The following is a 19,851-nucleotide window of genomic DNA, read 5'->3' on the forward strand; positions in this document are numbered from 1 at the left end:
CTGTAACCCCAGCACTTTGGGAGGCCGAGGCAGGTGGATCATTTGAGGTCAGGAGTTCAAGGCCAGCCTGGCCAACATGGAGAAACCCCATCTCTACTAAAAACACAAAAATCAGTCAGGCATGGTGGCACGTGCCTGTAATCCCAGCTACTCAGGAGTCTGAGGCAAGAGAATCGCTTGAACCTGGGAGGCTCAGGTTGCAGTGAGATGAGATCGTGCCATTGCACTTCAACCTGGGCAACAGAGTGAGACCCTGTCTCAAACAACAACAACAACAAAAAGTCCTCCCAAGAGAAAAAGCCCATGACCAGATGGCTTTGCTTGTTAATTCCACCAAACATATAAAGAAGAGTTAACACAATTCTTTCTCAAAATCTTCTAAAACATTGACACTGCAAGAAAAGAGGACTATAAGCCAGATATCCTTTATGAATATAGATAGAACAATCCTTACCAAAAATATTATCAAATTGGATTCAGCACCGTATTAAAAAGATTATATTATTGCCAAGTGAGATTTACTCCCGAAATGGAAGGATAGCGCAACATATGAAAATCAGTAAGGTGGTATACCACATCAATGGAGTGTGGGATAAAACCCCACAGTCATGTTATTCGATGTAGAAAAACATTTGACAGAATTGAACACCCTTTCATGGTAAAAACGCTCAGTAAACTAGGTATGGAAGAAAACTCCCTTAACATGATAAGGGCCAGGTATGAAAAATCCACAACTACAATCATTCTTTATGGTGAAAGACTAAAAGCTCTGGGAACCAGGAACAAAGCAAGGATGCCCACTTTTACCCCTTCTATTTCATATAGTACTGGCAGTTCTAGCCGGAGTAATTAGGCAACAAAAAGAAAAGGCATCCAAATTAGTTAGGAAGAAGTAAAATTATCTCTTCACTGAAAGCATGATCTCATATTTACAAAACACTGGAGTCCTCTGCTGTGGTATGAATGTGCCCCCCAAAATTCATGTGTTGAAACTTAATCACCAATGTGATCCAATGTGATAGTATTAAGAGGTGGGCCTTTAGGAAGTGTTGTGGGCGAAGCCTTCATGAATTGAAATTTGTGACCTTATGAAAGGTTAGTGGTGGGCCGGGCACGGTAGCTTTTCACTGTAATCCCAGCACTTTGGAAGGCCAAGGCAGGTGGATCACCTGAGGTTGGGAGTTCTAGACCAGCTTAGAAGCAGAGACTGGACCCTTACTAGACACTAAACCTGCTGGCACTTTGATCTTGGACTTTCAGCCTTCAGAATTGTGAGAAATAAATTTCTGTTCTTTATGAATTAGTCTCAGCAAAATTTTTTTTTTTTTTTTTTTTTTGAGATGGGGTTTTACTCTTGTCACCTGGGCTGGAGTGCAGTGGTACGATCTCGGCTCACTGCAACCTCTACCTCCCAGATTCAAGTGATTCTCCACCTCAGCCTCCTGAGTAGCTGGGTGACGCCTAACCCAACGCCCGGCTAATTTTTGTATTTTTAGTAGAGGTGAGGTTTCGCCAAGTTAGCCAGGCTGGTCTCAAACTCCTGATCTCAGACGATCTGCCTGCCTTTGCCTCCCAAAGTGCTGGGATTACAGGCGTGAGCCACTGCACCAGGCAGCAATTTTTTTTTATAACAGCAGGAATGGGCTAAGTCATCCACAGAGAAAATTGTTAGAGCTAATGAATTAAGCAAAGTTGCAGGATACAAAGTAAACACACAGAAATCTGTTGTATTTCTGTACATTTACAATGAACTATCTGAACAGGAAATTTTAAAAAATTGTAACAGCATCAAAAAGAATGAAATACTTAGTGATAAATTTAACCAAGGAAGTAAAGACTTGTTTATAGAAAACTGCAAAATACTGCTAAAAGAAATTACAGAAGACCTAAATAAATGGAAAGACTTTCCATGCTTGGAATGAATGAGAAGATTTAATATTGTTAAGATGGCAATACTACCCAAAATGATCTATAAATTTAGTTCAATCCCAATCAAAATTCCAATGGTGTTTTTTTCAGAAATAGACTCAGACTGAAATTTATATGGAATCTCATGGTACTCTGAATAGCTAAAACAATCTTGAAAAAGAAAACAAAGTTGGAGGACTCACACTGCCTGAGTTTAATACTTACTGCAAAGCTATCATAATCAAAATAGTGTCCTACTGGCATGAGGATGGATACGTGTAGATCAGTGGAATAGACAGTCCTGAAAAAAATCTCACGTATATAGTAAATTGAATTTTTTTACAAGTATGGATGTAGAGATCATTCCATCAGAAAAGGGCAGTGTACAAATGGTACTTGGACAACTGGATGTCCACAGTCAAAAGAACACGCTTGAGATAAATGAAAGAACTAGAATGCCTCAGCAAGGAAATAGAAGGTTTTCAGAATAAGTATATGGAAATTTTAGAACTGAACTAAAAAGCTAGGGGACAGACTTACCAGTATATTAGAGGTAACAAAGAAATCAGTGAACTAGAAGACAGAACAGAGAGAAAATAGAGTGGAAAGAAAAATGAATAGAGCCTCAAGAATTGTGGGAGTACAACAAAAGATACAATAATATTGTCTTTGGAGTTTGGAAGGGGAAACAAAGGAGGGAAGGGCTGAAAAAGTACTTGAAGAAATAATGGCCAAAAGTGTCCCAAATATGGCAGGAAACAAACCTACAGATTTTAAAAGCTTACTGAGTAAATTTGGAACATGATGAACCCAATAAATCTATGTCAGAATACATTACAAGTAAACTTCTGAAGACTAAAGATGAAGAAAATCATCCTGAAAGCAGCCAGATAAAAATTATGTTACTTATAGGAGAAAAACAATTAGAATGCCAATGGATTTCTCATCAGAACTGATAAGAATTGACTGGACGCCGTTGCTCACGCCTGTAATCCCAGCACTTTGGGAGGCTGAGGTGGGCGGATCACCTGAGGTCGGGAGTTCGAGACCAGCCTGACCAACATGGAGAAACCCTGTCTCTACTAAAAATACAAAAAAATTAGCCAAATGTGGTAGTGCATGTCTGTAATCCCAGCTACTCGGGAGGCTGAGGTAGGAGAATCGCTTGAACACAGGAGGAAGAGGTTGCAGTGAGCCGAGATGGCACCATTGCACTCCAGCCTGGGCAACAAGAGCAAAACTCCGTCTCAAAAAAAAAAAAAAAAAAAAAAAAAACCCAACAGTATAGCTTACTGTGCCTAAAGTGTATAAACAATGTGGTTTATGCTGGACACTTGCTTTCTTTATGAGATCTGAGATTTTAATACGTGCTAGGCAGAGGATGTCTGTTGACTAGCCCCACTGAGACTTTGGGCACTGAGTTTCTAATGGGTTTCTCTGATAGACAACATTTAACGTATCACAAATTATTACTGAAGAATTGCAGAGTCATGTGTGACTCTGTTGAGAAAGAATTCTTGGCATTTTGTGTCTGGTTTCCTCCAGATTTGTCTCTCAAACCATTTCCCTTTTCTGATTTTGTTTTGCGTCCTTTCGCTACAATAAGCATAGCCATGAGTATAACTACATGATGAGGTTTATGAGTCCGTCTAGTCAATCATCATACTTGGGAGTGGTACTGGAGTCTCATACGGTTTGGTTCTGTGTCCTCCCTCAAATCTCAGGTTGAATTTTAATTCTCAGTTTTGGGGGAGGGTCCTGGTGGGAAGTGATTGGATCAGGGCGGTGGATTTCCCCCATGCTATTTTTGTGATAGTGAGTTCTCACAGATATGATGGTTTTTTTTGTTTTTGTTTTTTTTAGGTTTCAATATTTTATTCAATTTTTTTTTAACTGATATTAACTACAGCATTTGAAGGGGAGGAGTTAATTCCACACAAAATGCAAGACACTAAAATGTACCCATTAAACTACTAAAAAACAAATTGAGTGGTGAGAATACGACAGAAGTCCAGTTTAGATTCTGAGTGTTGTCACCATGTGATTACGATCACACAGACTCTTCCAAGCTTCCGGCTGGAGCTTCTGGAAGCTATTTCATAGTCTGATGCAAGGGCAAAGAAACACGCAAGGAATAAGTCCTGAATTACTGGTTTCATCACATCTACCCTCTCCACCCCAAAATGGCGGAGAAGACACAGTGAACCCACCCTGCAGTCCTTTTAGTGTGAAAGAGGTGAGGATGAGCTGGGGTGGGAACATGTCATGACGCTGTGTCTGAAAAGGTCCCTTTCAGGTGAGTTTGTACACACAATCAGGCAATGAACCTCTCATCAATTAAGGTTGGGAAACCAAGGTTCCATTCTCAGTCAATCAGAATTTCATTCATTTACTCAATATCAATTTACAAAGTACCTACGACATATTACCAGCTTCCACTTACAGCCATTTCTAGATAAAAAAGAAACTTGGCATCTCAGAGGGGCCACCATGTTCCCTCCAAGTCTGCCGCTGAAAGAACCTTTTTTGAATTGGGTTTCTTCTGTACCCCTGAAAGGGTACCACCTTAAAGCTGAATCATCTTTAACTTGGGGGTCTAACATGATATGTAGCAATACTTGCATCCTAGACATACAACATTAAAAGATACACTAAATTCTGAAGGTTGCTATACTGTGAAATTGTTTGTTTGTTTAGAAACGGAGTCTCGCTCTGTCACTCAGACTGGAGTGCAGTGGCGCAATCTCCATTCACTGCAACCTCCGCCTCTCGGGTTCAAGCAATTCTCCTGCCTCAGCCTCCCGAGTAGCTGGGACTACAGGCATGTGCCACCACACCCGGCTAATTTTTTGTATATTTAGTAGAGACAGGGTTTCACCGTGTTTAGCCAGGATGGTCTCGATTTCCTGACCTCATGATCCACCCGCCTCGGTCTCCCAAAGTGCTGGGATTACAGGCATGAGCCACTGTGCCCGGCCAAAAATAGTTTAAAATTAAACAATACAGTGTTCATTTATGTTTGAAATTCCAGTCCTCAACCAAGCTTGTGACCACCAGCATTGACATTCTTGCCATCCAGGAGAGCTGACAGTGTCAGTTTGATACCTGGCTTTAGGGTCTGAGTGTATCTTAAACCTCTCAGGCTGGAGTTGTTCACTTTAGCTGAGAAGCAGGCATCGGGGTCGATCTGATACTTGGCTGCTATTCCAAAGCTAGTGTTACTGTTTCCTGCTGTCCAGGCGAGATTGATAGTAGTCTCCAACTTGTTGTTCACCTTCTGGTAAATGGAGCTGCCAAACTCTGTCCTATCGTTCACCTTAGTGTGAAGCTGGAATTCATCAGTCTTGTAGCCAACTGCACTGTTCCTCTGGGTCACTCGGGACTTTGCATTCTCAAAATTCATCTGGTAGCTGGCCAGCCAGCCCTCGTAAGCCAGCACCAGAGCACCCTGGATTGAGGACCCAGCAATGTCAAAATCCATGTCTCAGCCCAGGTTAATGTGCTCCTGCTTGTACCCTGTTTTGATTTTAGCATTTTTTCCCCCAGTGTTAGGTGAGAAGGATGAATTGAAAGTCACCTTCAGTTCATGTGTAAGCTGATCTTCCACGGTAACCTCAGTGCTTGCTGTGTTGTCAGTGTTCTATTTCTCTGTCAATGTCAGGCCATATTCAGTCCATCTGTACTTGGTTTCCAGAGGGCCTGTCACTTTGGTGGTCTCACTGTTGGCTGAGCCTGAGCTTGTAAATTCCAATCCATTCTTTTCTTTTGTTTTCAAATCAAGTTCTATTCAGCCAAATCCATAGCCCTTGGTGAAGACATCCCTGGCAGATTTTCCAAGATCTCATACGTGGGTGGCCCAGCTATCTTCTCAGAGGTGGCGGCAGCAGGCTCAGAGGCAGCTATGGCAGGGGCTGTGGTGCGGAGGCAGATTTCCCTCATGCTCTTTTTGTGATCATGAGTTCTCACAAGATCTGATAGTTTAAAAGTGTGTAGCACTTCCCTCTCTTGCTTGTTTTTTCTCCTGCCACAATGTGAAGATTTACTTGCTTCCCCTTCATCCTTCCACCATGATTGTAAGTTTCCTGAGGCCTCCCATCCATGCTTCCTGTATAGCCTGTGGAACTGTGAGTCAATTAAACCTCTTTTTTTCATGAATTACGCAGTATCAGGTAGTTCTTTATAGCAGGGTCCCCCGAAACAATCGGGAAGAAAAGACCATGGTAAGAAAGACGTATAGGGTAAATGTAGTAGGCATTGCTATTCTACATGAATTTTCTAAACTTGTTGATGGCGGAAGCAAAGATTATCATATGGTCTGATGTGGATTTGAATGTATATAGAGGAAATACTTAGGAAAATTATGTTTTTAAACAGAAGGAGTAAGGGGATGTAATGGGAGGTAAGTTCTGTACAATTATTCAAACTGGTAAAATGGGCCAGCTGTGGTGGCTTATCCTCTAATGCCAGCACTTTGTGAGGCTGAGGCAGGAGGATTGCTCAAGCTCAGGAGTTTGAAACCAGCCTGGTAACACCCCGTCTCTAAAAAAAATATAGTATACCATAGTAACACCCCATCTCTAAAAAAAAAAAAAAAATTAGGTGTGGTGATGCATACCTGGTCCCAGCAACTTGGGAGGCTGAGGTGGGAGGATTGCTGTAGACTGGGAGATTGAGGCTATAGTGAGCCGTGATCATGCTGCTGCACTCCAGCCTAGGTGTCAGAGTGAGACCCTGCCTCAAAAAAACAACAAAATAGCAATCTGGTAAAATGATGGCACCCGTAAATTATGATAAGCTATATGTATGTAATGTAGCACCTAGAGCAACCACTTAAAAAGCTATACAGTGGCAGGGCATGGTGGCTCACACCTGTAATCCCAGCACTTTGGGAGGCCAAGGCAGGTGGATCACCTGAGGTCAGGAGTTCAAGACCACCTTGGCCAACGTGACGAAACCCCATCTCTACTAAAAATACAAAAATTAGCCAGGTGTGGTGGCGGGAGCCTGTAATCCCGGCAATTGCGTGAACTTGGGAGGCGGAGGATGCAGTGAGCCGAGATCGTGCCATTGCACTCCAGCCTCAGCAACAGAATGAGACTGTCTCCAAAAAAAAAAAAAGCAAAAAGCTATACAATGAAATACACTAAGAAACACTGTAGGCAAATCAAGACAGAACTATAAAAAAGTTTGAGTAACCCATGAGAAAGTTGTAAAGAAAACAAAGAGGCAAAAAGCCCAGAGAACAAACAGAAATAAAACTGAAATGGCAGACATTCCAACCAATAAGAACAGAATACATATTCTTTTCATGTGCCTTTGGAAACATAGATGAAGGTAGACATATCCGGGGCCATAAACCAACATAAAGCAAGAATTTCTTTTGTTAAAATTTTTTTTTCTAATTTAAATCATGTAATGTCGGTCATATCAATAGGCTAAAGAAGAAAACTGATTTTTTTTTTTTTTTTTTTTTTTTTTTTTTTGAGACGGAGTCTCGCTCTGTCGCCCAGGCTGGAGTGCAGTGGCGCGATCTCAGCTCACTGCAAGCTCTGCCTCCTGGGTTTACGCCATTCTCCCGCCTCAGCCTCCCGAGTAGCTGGGACTACAGGCGCCCGCCACCTCGCCTGGCTAGTTTTTGTATTTTTTTGGTAGAGACGGGGTTTCACCGTGTTAGCCAGGATGGTCTCGATCTCCTGACCTCGTGATCCGCCCATCTCGGCCTCCCAAAGTGCTGGGATTACAGGCTTGAGCCACCGCGCCCGGCCCAGAACAGTATTCTTAATGGTGAAAGATTAAATGCTTTCCTTCCACAATTGGGAACAAACCAAGGTTATATCTGTTCTTACCACTCTCATTCAGCATAGCGCTGGAAGTTCTAACCACATTAGCAAAGAAATGAAACTGTTCCTATTTGCAGAGGACATGATTGTCTATGTAGAAAATCTCAAGGAATGAAGGGAAAAAAAGCTTTTAAAGCTAAGTAAGTTTAGTCCGGTTGCCATGTAGAAGATAAAACAGACAAACAGTTGTATCATATGTCATAGCATGAACATACGGTCACTGAAGTTAAAATACAATACTATTAAAATTACTAAAAAAAAGAAGAAAGCTGAAGAAATTCTTAGGTGTAAATCTAACAAAATGTGTAGGGTCTGTTTGCAGAAAATCACAAAATGTTGATGAAATAAATCATAGACTGTCTAAACAAATGGAGAGACATACTATGTTTATGGATTTGAAGATCCAACATAGTAAAGATGTAAGTTCTCACCAAATTGATATACAGGTTTAATGGGAATCCTATCAAAATTTCAGCAAGGGCTTTTGGAGATATAGACAAGATTATTGTAAAATTTGCATAGAAAGGCACAGGCTGTTTTAAAATAGCTAAATCAACTTCTAACATGAAGAATAAAGTGAGAGGAATTGGTTTACCTGATTTCAAGTCCTGCTGTGTAGCCGCAATAATCAAACGTGTGTTCAATCAGTACAACAGAGAGCCCAGAAAGAGAACCACCATCAGTGTATGGAGGGGATGAATAGTCTTGAACATATGGAACCAGGTTTCAGGTTAAAAGCAGGATCTATAAATCTGACTTGGGTGCTCTAGGACTGCTTTCTTTTTGCCTTGACTGTGGTTAGTGGCTTAAGTTGGTTAGTGGGCATGGCTGGCTGTTGAGTGAGCAGGGATGTGTTTGTGTTACAGGCATTGATGGCCTTCCGGGATGTGGCTGTGGCCTTCACCCAGAAGGAATGGAAGCTATTGAGTTCCTCTCAGAGGACCCTGTACAGGGAGGTGATGCTGGAGAACTACAGCCATCTGGTCTCCCTGGGTAAGGCTGGCCTGTTTAAGGTTTCAGATTCTGCTTGTGGGCATTTTAATCTCTTACGTAGCAGCTGCCATGCTTCTGACTCAGAAAGAAAAACAGTTTTTCCCCTATTCCCCCAGAGAATGCCTGACTTTAGTAGAGCAGTTTTATGTGTGCGTGTGTGTGTGTGTGTGCTGTGAGCGTGTGGTATGTCTGACACTGCATTTCAGGCCTGTTTACCTTGGCTGGGCTCCTCCTCTAAGGTTATCTTCCTTCAAAAGGAGGAATATTTTTATTGACTCAAGCACAGGGTAGAATCAACATATTGCTTTTAGGTCTAGGATCCCCTCCCTGTATTCATCCTGTCTCAGCATTCATTGTTTACTCCACCCCTGCACCTCCCTATCACCTTCCGGGTTTATTGCATTCCTGGGTTGGCTCTGAGTTCTGAGATAGCCTCTTAAACCACTAACTCAAGATCACCTTGTTTTTTTTTTTTTGTTTTTTTTTCCTGTGAGTAGGAATTGCATTTTCCAAACCAAAACTCATTGAACAGCTGGAGCAAGGGAACGAACCTTGGAGAGAGGAGAACGAACATCTTCTGGACCTTTGTCTAGGTGAATGGGGAACCCTGGGCAGGCGAGGGTGCAGGGCAGTAAGGAGCTCAGCAGGTAAGGAAGGAGGGGCTGTTTTTGAGGTGCTAGGAGAAAGTTCTTCTTCAGGCCTCCTAGGCCACTGGTAAAGGCTGCATGGCACTGTCTGCCTTCCACACTGTGTGCCTCCCCCCAGGAGAGGGCACCCCTGGCATTCCATCTCCTTCCTCCGTCAGGGAGCCTCACTCCTCACTTGGCTTCCTGTCTCAAGCACATTCAGGATTTCTCCATTCTTGGGCTTATGTGGTTGGTGTGATCTTCAAAACAGTACCTGTCCTTTGAGACTAAGTCCTCTGCCCCGGTTTTTTTTTTTTTTTTTTTTTTTTTTGAGACAGTCTTGCTCTGTCGCCCAGGCTGGAGTGCAGTGGCGGGATCTTGGCTCACTGCAACCGCCACCTCCTGGGTTCAAGTGATTCTTCTGCCTCAGCTTCCTGAGTAGCTGGGACTACAGGTGCCCGCCATCATGCCCAGCTAAATTTTTTTGTATTTTTAGTAGAGATGGGGTTTCACCATATTGGTCAGGCTGGTCTCGAACTCCTGAGCTCAGGCAATCCATCTGCTTTGGCCTCCCAAAGTGTTGGGATTATAGGCATGAGCCACCGTGCCCAGCCAGTTTCTATTCTTAACCTGATAGCTTTTTTGTGCATCATTTCTATCCTGTAAATTCTCATAACTCTGTTTCTTTTATCATAGATTATTTAAGATTACAGCAAGGTATGAAAAACTGTATAATGAGTAGGGTTGGGGCAGCCCTATAGCCTGAGAGATAACATGTTATAAAGCCAGGTAATAGCCCCATACTTTTCCTGATTGTGTCCTGTTCCTCCGCTTCTGTTTTCTGAGTTAGCATTCCATGACTGCCTTTATCCTTTTATTCCATCCGATGGGTTCTTCATTCATATAGGGTGTTGTTTTGCATGTCTGTAAACTTCTCTGCACATAATATTATTGTTTCCAACTTTTTGACTATGAAATAATCTTGCTCTGTATTCTTGTATGCCTCCTTGGGAACACGTGCAAGAGTTTCTCTTAAGATATATACCAGCCAAGTTCGGTGGCTCACGCCTGTAATCCCAGCACTTTGGGTAGCTGAGGCAGGTGGATCACAAGATCAGGAGTTCGAGACCAGCCTGGCCAACATAGTGAAACCCCATCTCTACTAAAAATAGAAAAGTTAGCCGGGCATGGTGGTGCATGCCTGTAATCCCAGCTACTCGGGAGGCTGAGGCAGAATTTCTTGAATCTGGGAGGTGGACGTTGCAGTGAGCTGAGATTGCGCCATTGCACTCCAGCCTGGTTGACAGAGCGAGACTCCATCCCACAAAGAAAGGAAGGAAGGAAGGAAGGGAGGGAGGGAGGGAGGGAGGGAGGGAGGAAGGAAGGAAAGAAAGAAAAGAAAGAAAGAAAGAAAGAAAAAAGATATATACCTAGGTGTGTAGTAGCTGGTTCACAGACATGCATAGCCTCAACTTATATAAGTTATGCCAACTTGTGTTCTGAAGTAGGCATGGCAGCTTATGCTCCCAGCAGGAGTCTATGAGAATTCTTGTTGCACATCCTCACCAGTATTTGGGATTGTCAGACCTCATGTCTTATCCATCTGTTCAGCTGGAAGTGAAATCTCAGACAGGTTTTAAGCTGCTTACTAGTGGGCATGAGCATCTTTCCTATGTTGCTTGGCCCTTCCTGATTCCCCATTTGTGATTTGACCATTCAAGGTATTTGCCTGCTTTTCAATGGATCTATTCTTTTTGTTATTGATTTGTAGAACTCCCATATAAATTATGGAAACATTTAGGTCTTTAATCTAACCAGAATTAATTTTATATGAATGCTGGGAGATAGGAATTAATTTTTGCCTGCTTTATCTTCTTGTTTATTTTCATGGTTTCCTGGCATTTTATTTTTGTTTTGTTTTTTGCTTTTAAATATAACTATCTAGCTGGTGTTACACTGTGTAGCAACTGAGTGCTTTTGTCTTTCTAAAAAAAATTTCATTATATAAAAATGGATTGGGCACAGTGGTTCACGCCTGTAATACCAGATTTTGGGAGACTGAGATGGGTTGAGGTGGCCTTAACTGAGGCCAGGAGTTTGAGACTAGCCTGGCCAACGTGGCGAAATCCTGTCTCTACTAAAAACACGAAAATTAGCCGAGCCTGGTGGCGCATGCCTGTAATACCAGCTACTCAGATGGCTGAGGAGTGAGAATCGCTTGAACCTGGGAGGCGAAGGTTGCAATGAACTGAGATCACACCACTGTACTCCAGCCTAAGCTACAGAGTGAGACTCTGTCTCAAAAAAAAAAGTAAAATAATGATAAAAATGTTATTAAGATACAGTAATTAAGGTATAAGATATGTTTTTAAGGTATAATAAACTACACTTATTTAGGTGTAAAATTTGGTTAGTTTTGGTATATGTATACATGCATGAAACCACTGCCACAACTAAAGTAACAAGCATGTCTGTCATCCTTGAAAGTTTTCTTTTGCCTCACTGTAATCCTACCTCCCACTCCTTCCTGTCCTCCCCTGTACCTGGGCAACCACTGATCAGCTTTCTATAATTATAGATTTGTCTGCATTTTCTAGAATTTGTATAACTGGATTATACAGGATACAACTGGATTCTTCACTCAGCATAATTATTCTGAATTTTATCTATGATGTGTGTATCAGTAGTTTATTAATTTTTATTGCTGAGTATTCATTTATATGGCTAGGTCACATTTTAATACTGACCTATGGAAAGATATTTGGGTTTTCATTTTTGACAAATATAAATAAAGCTGTTTTAAGCATGCAAGTTTTCGTGTGAATATAATGCTTTCATTTCTGTTGAATAAATACCTGGGACTGGAATGGCTGGGTTGTATGATGATGGATATAGTCTATATTTAACTTTTGAAGAAACTCACAAACTGCTTTCCAAAGTGGCTGCACCTTTTCGCATTCCCACGGCAGTGTATGAGAGCTCCAGGTGTTCCGTATCTGTCGAAACTTGGCTTGGTTATTGTATTCATTTCAGACATTCTTATAGCTGTGCAGTGAGTGGCATCTTACTGTGGTTTTGACCTTTTCTTCATGACTGATGACGTTGAGTATCTTCATGCACTTATTTGCCATCTTACATCTTCTTTAGAGAAGTGTGTTTTCACATCTTTTGCCCATATAAAAATGTGGTTTCTTATTTTTGTATTATTGAGTTTGAGAGTTCTTCAGATATTCTATATAGAAGTCCATTATCAGATATATGATTTACAAACATTTTTTCTGTGGTTTACTTTTTATAATCTTACTAGTGCCTTTCAAAGAGAAATTTTTAACTGGGATGAAATCCAGTTTTCAATTTTTTCTCTTATGAATTACAGTTTTGGTAGTGTATTTAAGAAATTTTAGTCTAAACTAAGGTCAAAAAGATTCTCATTTTTTTCTTTTAGTAATTTTATAATTTTTAATTACATTTAGGTCTATACGCCTATTTTGAGTGAATATAAAAATGTACATAAATTCAGACTTCCGCTTTTTTAGGGTAGGAAGGGCATACAAATATCCAATTTTTCCAGCACCATTTATTGAAAAGACTACCCTTTACTGAATTTCCTATGTACTTTTGTGGAAAATCAGTTGACCATGTATGATAGGTCTATACCTGGACTTTAGATTTTTTTTCTACTCCTCTGTTAGTGTCTCTATGCCAATACCACAGTTTTGATTACTGTAGGTTTATTAGGTCTTGAACTCACTGTAAATCCTCCATCTTCTTTGGGAAGCCGAGGGAGGCGGATAATAAGCTCAGGAGTTCAAGACTAGTCTGGCCAGCATAGTGAAACCCCATCTCTACTAAAAATACAAAAAAAATTAGCTGAGTGTGGTGGTGTGCACCTCTGATCGCAGCTACTTGGGAGGCTGAGGCAGGAGAATCGTGTGAACTCAGGAGGCAGAGGTTGCGGTGAGCTGAGATCGCACTATTGCACTCCAGCTCAGGCAAAGTGCAACGAGACTCCATCTCAAAATAAAATAAAATATCCTCCATCTTTGCTTTTTATTTTGCAAGTTCTTTTCGTTATTCTTTTTTTTTTATATGAGTTTTAGAATCAGCTTGTCAGTTTTTATCAAAAATGCCTACTGAGATTTGGATTGGGATCAAGTTGAATCTGTATCAATTTGTGGAGGACTTACATGTAAATAATACTGTGTCTTACCATATGTGAACACAGTGTGGCTCTCCATTTACATAAGACCTCTTTCATTTTTGTCGGCATTGTTTTGTCATTTCTAGTATACAGGCCTTACATATCTCTTGTCAGATTTGCCCCTAAGTATTGTATTTTTTGATGCTATTTTTAAGTGTCAATTTTCAGTTGTTTATTGATGGTACATAGAAATAAAATGGATTTATGTGTAGTGATTTTGTATGCTGTAATCTTGCAAAACTCACATCTTTTTCCACTGGAATATTTTAATACGAAGGACCTTCTCTGTATTCCAGATGGAATGTGAATGGCAATCCCTAAAGCTGCTTAAGTTCCCTCTTGCAGATATGATCTTACTGACTCTAATCAACGATACAAGAAGTTTTTCTTAGGAATAGTATGGTCAAAAATAAGAAATACATATTTTGTGATTAAAAATAGTTAACAAATGGAATAACATATAAATCAGTATTCTATTTATAATCGTCTGCCTTGAACTAAGGGTCTTCTGTTAAATAGTTTAATTCCATTAAATTCTTCACTTCTGTTCTGATAGGGCACTTGAAACCCTGATTCAGTTTCTTGCTATGGGTTGCTACTTGCGGAGTACATTTCTGATCAATGCTCTTAAAAATTTGTTCCAGGGGCTGGGTGCGGTGGCTCACACCTGTAATCCCAGCACTTTGGGAGTTGGGTGGTGGGTGGATCACTTGAGGTCAGGAGTTTGAGACCAGCCTGGCCAACATGGTGAGACCCTGTCACTACTAAAAATACAAAAAATTAGCCAGGCGTGGTGGGTGCGCCTGTAATCCCAGCTTCTTGGGAGACTGTGGTGGGAGAATTGCTTGAACCCAGGAGGTGGAGGTTGCAGTGAGCCGAGATAGCACCACTGCACTCCAGCCTGGGTGACAGAGTGAGACTCTGTCTCAAAAAAAAAAAAAAGAACTTAGTCCATAATTACCTAGGAGTTATGGTATCAACTTACGGAAGCTGAAAGCACTGCCAATTTCCAGAGCCTTTAATTTATACCATCATGGGAATTAGTATTATCTCCAATTGGCAGCCTATTTAAACCTAGAAACAAAATTTTTTTTAAAAGTCAATTTGTATAGTTTTAACAGTTTTGGATAAGAATATGCTTAAGCCAAAATATGTATAGTCCCTGAAACATCTTTATGCTAATAAGTCATCTATTACTAACCTTCAAATGTTGAACTTCTCCTTAATTCGCCAGAGTTTTTAAAAATCCTGGATTGTTGAGCAAAACAATGTGTGCAGTGTTGTGCAATGCTATTCGGGGTATATACTTGGCTGCAGTCTGCCCAGAGGCTAGAGGATAGCACCCTCGTTTGCCAGGAGGGCAGCATCATGGATTCCTCTTCTTCAAGAGGACTTAAGAGTGTCCGTGCAGCAGTTCAGGAGACAACTCACATCAGGCTGCTGTGGAAGTTCCCTGGCCTAAAGCCTGTTCCACACAGGAACCAGTATCTCTTGGTACAGCTTATCTGATTCGTGGGTGCCCCTTACTTGAGTCGCCATAGTCAAGGAAGCCCAAAATATGGCTCCCGTTCAGATGTTTAGATCTTATTTATAGCATCTTCAGGATCGTAATCAGTCTGTTACTTACTGCAGCTCAGACACCAAGTTCTTGGCTTGCATAAACAGCAGGCCAAGCAAATGTTTCTCAGGCAAGGTTTCATAGGCATGAGCTGGAGCAAAAGCAAGAGAGCAGCGCCCAAGAGAGGAGGATCAATGTGTAACTCTACTTGCAGCAGTTTATAGAGCTGAAGCTGCCTGTGATGCTTTTTTGAACTTTTTAGTTTGGCTGATAGGACTAATTTGTAGTGTGGGTTTTCTGTGCTGCAATAGAGCATGTAATGTGCCCTTGTGGGTTGGAAGAGAGGTCTTTGTTGTGAACATCTGAAGAAAACTGCTGGGCAGGTATTGCAATCCACAGGCACCTGTGGTGATTCTGACCGAGACTTTCTCTCTAGCAGAGCCTAGGACAGAATTCCGGCCCAGTCTTCCCCACCTGGTGGCCTTTTCTAGCTCGCAGCTCCTCAGACAATATGCACTAAGTGGTCATCCCACACAGATCTTCCCAAGCTCATCTGCAGGAACTGACTTTCAACTGGAAGCTCCAAGATGCTCTAGTGAAAAAGGAGAAAGTGGAGAGACAGAAGGCCCCGACACCTCATTAAGAAAGAGGCCAAGCAGAATTTCTAGGACATTCTTCAGCCCACATCAAGGTGACCCAGTAGAATGGTTGGAAGGGAACACAGAAGGAGGAATAGACCTTCGCCTGGCCCAGAGGATGAGTCCTGGGGGGTCAGACACAATGTTGAAGGGAGTCGACACCTCAGAACCTGGAGCAGTCATACGTGGAAACTACAGACTGGGACTTAGCAGAAAGTCAAGCCTGTTCAGCCACCAGAAGCATCATGTGTGCCCTGAATGTGGGAGAGGCTTTTGCCAGAGATCAGACCTTATCAAGCACCAGAGGACACACACCGGGGAGAGGCCATACCTGTGTCCTGAGTGTGGGCGTCGGTTTAGCCAGAAGGCCTCCCTCTCCATACACCAGAGGAAGCACTCGGGGGAGAAGCCGTATGTGTGCAGGGAATGTGGGCGACACTTCAGGTATACATCCTCCCTCACTAATCACAAGAGGATTCACTCCGGGGAGAGGCCCTTTGTATGTCAGGAGTGTGGGCGAGGCTTTCGCCAGAAGATAGCCCTCATTCTCCACCAGAGGACACACTTGGAGGAGAAGCCCTTTGTGTGTCCTGAATGTGGGAGAGGCTTTTGCCAGAAGGCATCCCTCCTCCAGCACCAGAGCTCACACACAGGTGAGAGGCCCTTCCTGTGCCTCCAGTGTGGGCGTGGCTTCAGGCAGCAGTCACTCCTCCTTAGTCACCAGGTCACACACTCAGGGGAGAAGCCTTATGTCTGTGCCGAGTGTGGGCACAGCTTTCGCCAGAAGGTCACTCTCATCAGGCACCAGAGGACACACACCGGCGAGAAGCCTTACCTGTGCCCCCAGTGTGGGCGGGGTTTTAGCCAGAAGGTCACCCTCATTGGACACCAGAGGACGCACACCGGGGAGAAGCCCTACTTGTGCCCTGACTGTGGGCGTGGCTTTGGTCAGAAGGTCACCCTCACCCGACACCAGAGGACGCACACCGGCGAGAAGCCTTATCTGTGCCCCGAGTGTGGGCGCGCCTTTGGCTTTAAGTCGCTCCTCACCCGACACCAGAGGATGCACTCAGAGGAGGAGCTTTACGTTGACAGGGTGTGTGGGCAAGGACTCGGCCAGAAGTCACACCTTATCTCTGACGGAAGGACACACTCGGGAGAAAAGCCCTGCGTTTGCGATGAATGTGGGCGCGGCTTCGGCTTTAAGTCTGCCCTCATCCGGCATCAGCGGACCCATTCTGGGGAGAAGCCCTATGTCTGCAGGGAGTGTGGACGTGGCTTTAGCCAGAAGTCTCACTTGCATAGACATAGGAGGACCAAGTCTGGTCATCAGCTCCTACCCCAAGAGATCTTCTGACCTTTCCTTTCCTCGTGAATGTGAAGCTGGCAGAAATCACTAGTAAATGCTTCGGTTTCCTGAAATGGGATGGGAAAAAAAAAATGTTGCTTTCTTTCATCGATCATGAGATAGTTGAATTTTGGTTTACCTTCTATATTCACAATTTGTCTTGGCTTGCTAGGGATTCCATAACAAAGTACCCCAGGCTGGGTGACTTTAAGAACAGAACTCTATTTTCATATTTATGGAGGCAGAAAGTCCCAGATGAAGGTATTGGTAGGTTTGGCTGCTGCTAAAGCCTCTCTGCTTGGCTTGCGGATGGCTGCTTTCTGGCCACGTCCTCACGTGGCCTTTTTTCTGTGTGTATGCTTTCCGGGTGTGGCTTCCTCCTCTTGTAGGGATACCAGTCATTCTGGAGAGAGCCACAGCCATATGGCCTCATTTAACCTTCATAACCTTCTTAAAGGCCCTATCTCCAGATACAGTCACACTACGGGGTTGGGACTTCAACATGAATTTTTGGGAAACCCAATTTAGTCTATAACACTCCACTACCAAAGTTCAGGTCCTTCAAACATACAAAATACATTCACAGGATCCCGACAGTCCCAAAATTCTTTACCCATTTCAACTTCAACTCTAGATCCAAAATCTCATTTAAATATCATCTAAACCAAGCGTGAATGAGACTTTAGGTACAATTCATCCTTAGGCAAAATTCTCCAGTTGTGATCCTGTGAAACCAGACAGATTATCTGCTTCCAAAATATTATACAATAGTGGGACAAGCAGAGGCTGGACTTCCCCATTCCAAAGGCGAGACATGAGAAAGAAATGAAGAATGATGGATCCTCAGCAAGTCTCAAACCTGGCAAGGCAGCTTGCATTAGATTTTAAGTCTCGAGACTAATCCCCTTTGGCTCAGTGCTCTGCCCTGTGGGCCAACTGGATTGGCAGCCCTACTTTTTGGGCTCACGGGAGCTGCAGTGTCGCTTCCTTGACCCTGGGCAGTGGCTCCTGGCCCACTGAAATTGAGGAGGAGACACACTTGCCCTCTAGCCCTGTGCTCTCTGGGCCCATTAGAACCTTTGAGAATCACATTCTTCCCTTTTCTTGTACCTTCCTGTAGAATCCCAGAAATCCAACAGCCTGCCTCATTTTGTCCTGTCTGTTTCTCTATTCAGTTCAAGCTGGCAGCGTTTCTGGTGAGACGGTTCACTGGTTCCATTCAGACCTATACTAATCTCTTTATCACGTGGTTGTCCAGCCACACCCTAGTGTTCTTTCGAGAACATACTTTCTCATCTTTTGCAATGCGGACAGGCTGAGAATTTTCCAAATCTTTAAGTACTGGTTCTTTTTTGCTTAACAGTTCCTTCAATTTATCTTTCTCCTCTCACATTTTACTATAAGCAGCAAGGAGAAAACAGGCTCCACTTGCATCACTTTGTGTAGAAATATCACCTGAATATTCTGCACTGCCTCACTCACAATTTCTATACTCCACAAAACACTAGAATGCAATTTGGGCAAGTCCTTTGCAAGGATTCCAGTTTCCCGTTACCCATTCCTCATTTCTGTCTGAGACCTCACCACAATCACCTTAAAAAAAAAAAAAAAAAAAAAGAACAAATTTTGTAGATACGGGTTTTTTACTGTGTTGCTTAGGCTGGTCTCATACACCTGGCCTCAAATGATCCTCCTGCTTTGCCCTCTCAAAGTGGGAGCCACCACACCCAGCCCAGAACCTTTAACATCTACATTCCTACCAACAGTGTTTTAAAGGTCATCCAGGCTTTTCCTAACATGTGCCTCAAAACTCTTGTAGCTTCTTTCTACCAAGAACCCAGTTCCAAGCCACTTCCACATTTTAGGTTACAAAGCATCCCTATCGCAGTACCAAAATCTATATTAATTTGCTAGGGCTAACGTAAGAAAACAACAGACTGGGTGCCTTAAACAATAGAACATTTATCTTCTCACAGGTCAGGAAACTGGAAGTCCTAGAATGGGGTGTTGGCAGGTTTGGTTTCTACTAAGGCCTCTCTCCTTGGCCTGCAGATGGCTGCCTTCCCTCTGTGGTGTCAGCTTATTCTTTGTACACACACTTTCCTGATGTCTCTCGTTAAAAGGACACCAGTGATACTGGATTAGGGCAACACTCTAAAGACCTCATTTTAACCTTAATTACAACTTTAAATGTCCTGTATGCAAAAACAGTTACATTGGGGATTAGGGCTTCAACATATGAATTGGGGTGCGGAGGGACACAATTTAGTCCATAACACTCTGACTTCTGGACTTCCAAAATTCGTGTCTAGCCATGAGCACCTGCCACAGAGTGCTCTCCTGACCATTCGTTTCCTTTCTCCATAAGTGTGAAGATGGCAGAAACCAATAATATGATAGGTTTCCTGATATGGAGTGGAGAAAAAAGAGTTGCGTTCCTTCATTGATCATGAGATAGTTGGTTTATGTTTTACTTTCTGCACAGCGGTCCTTTGTATTTTATGGTCTTTTGTTTTAATAAACTGCTTCTCTACAAAGCTGCATACCTGGCTGTGTACCTCATTCACTGATACTTTTAGGAGAACCCCAAGGCATTCAGCCTCTTCGGAGACATGGAGGAATTACTCTGCATATTTATTCTAGACTACTGTCCTATGGGACAGGGATATTACGGTATTCAACCTCACCTCTTCCTAAGTCTTCCAGTGTCTGTGATGAGAGATGCTGGCCACGAGCTCA

General features: G+C 42.7%; 1 protein-coding gene and 1 pseudogene across 2 annotated transcripts in view; one reads left to right on the forward strand and one right to left on the reverse strand.

Annotated features, from left to right (window-relative positions):
* ZNF169 (zinc finger protein 169) overlaps window positions 1-19,655 on the forward strand; it is a 37,612-nt gene extending 17,957 nt beyond the window's left edge. Inside the window, exons 3-5 of one of the 2 annotated variants that reach the window (XM_010375128.2) lie at window positions 8,615-8,741; window positions 9,239-9,334; window positions 15,563-19,655. In XM_010375128.2, the coding sequence (XP_010373430.1) occupies window positions 8,615-8,741; window positions 9,239-9,334; window positions 15,563-17,121 (1,782 nt within the window). In that variant the 3' untranslated portion in view covers window positions 17,122-19,655. The remainder of the gene's footprint in view (window positions 1-8,614; window positions 8,742-9,238; window positions 9,335-15,562) is intronic. The other variant, XM_010375129.2, reaches the window with a different exon arrangement.
* Window positions 4,922-5,847, reverse strand: LOC104671612 (annotated as a pseudogene).
* Window positions 19,656-19,851: the final 196 nt, after the last annotated feature.

This window comes from Rhinopithecus roxellana, chromosome 16 (genome assembly GCF_007565055.1).
Source record: "Rhinopithecus roxellana isolate Shanxi Qingling chromosome 16, ASM756505v1, whole genome shotgun sequence".
Taxonomy (NCBI): Eukaryota; Metazoa; Chordata; class Mammalia; order Primates; family Cercopithecidae; genus Rhinopithecus; species Rhinopithecus roxellana.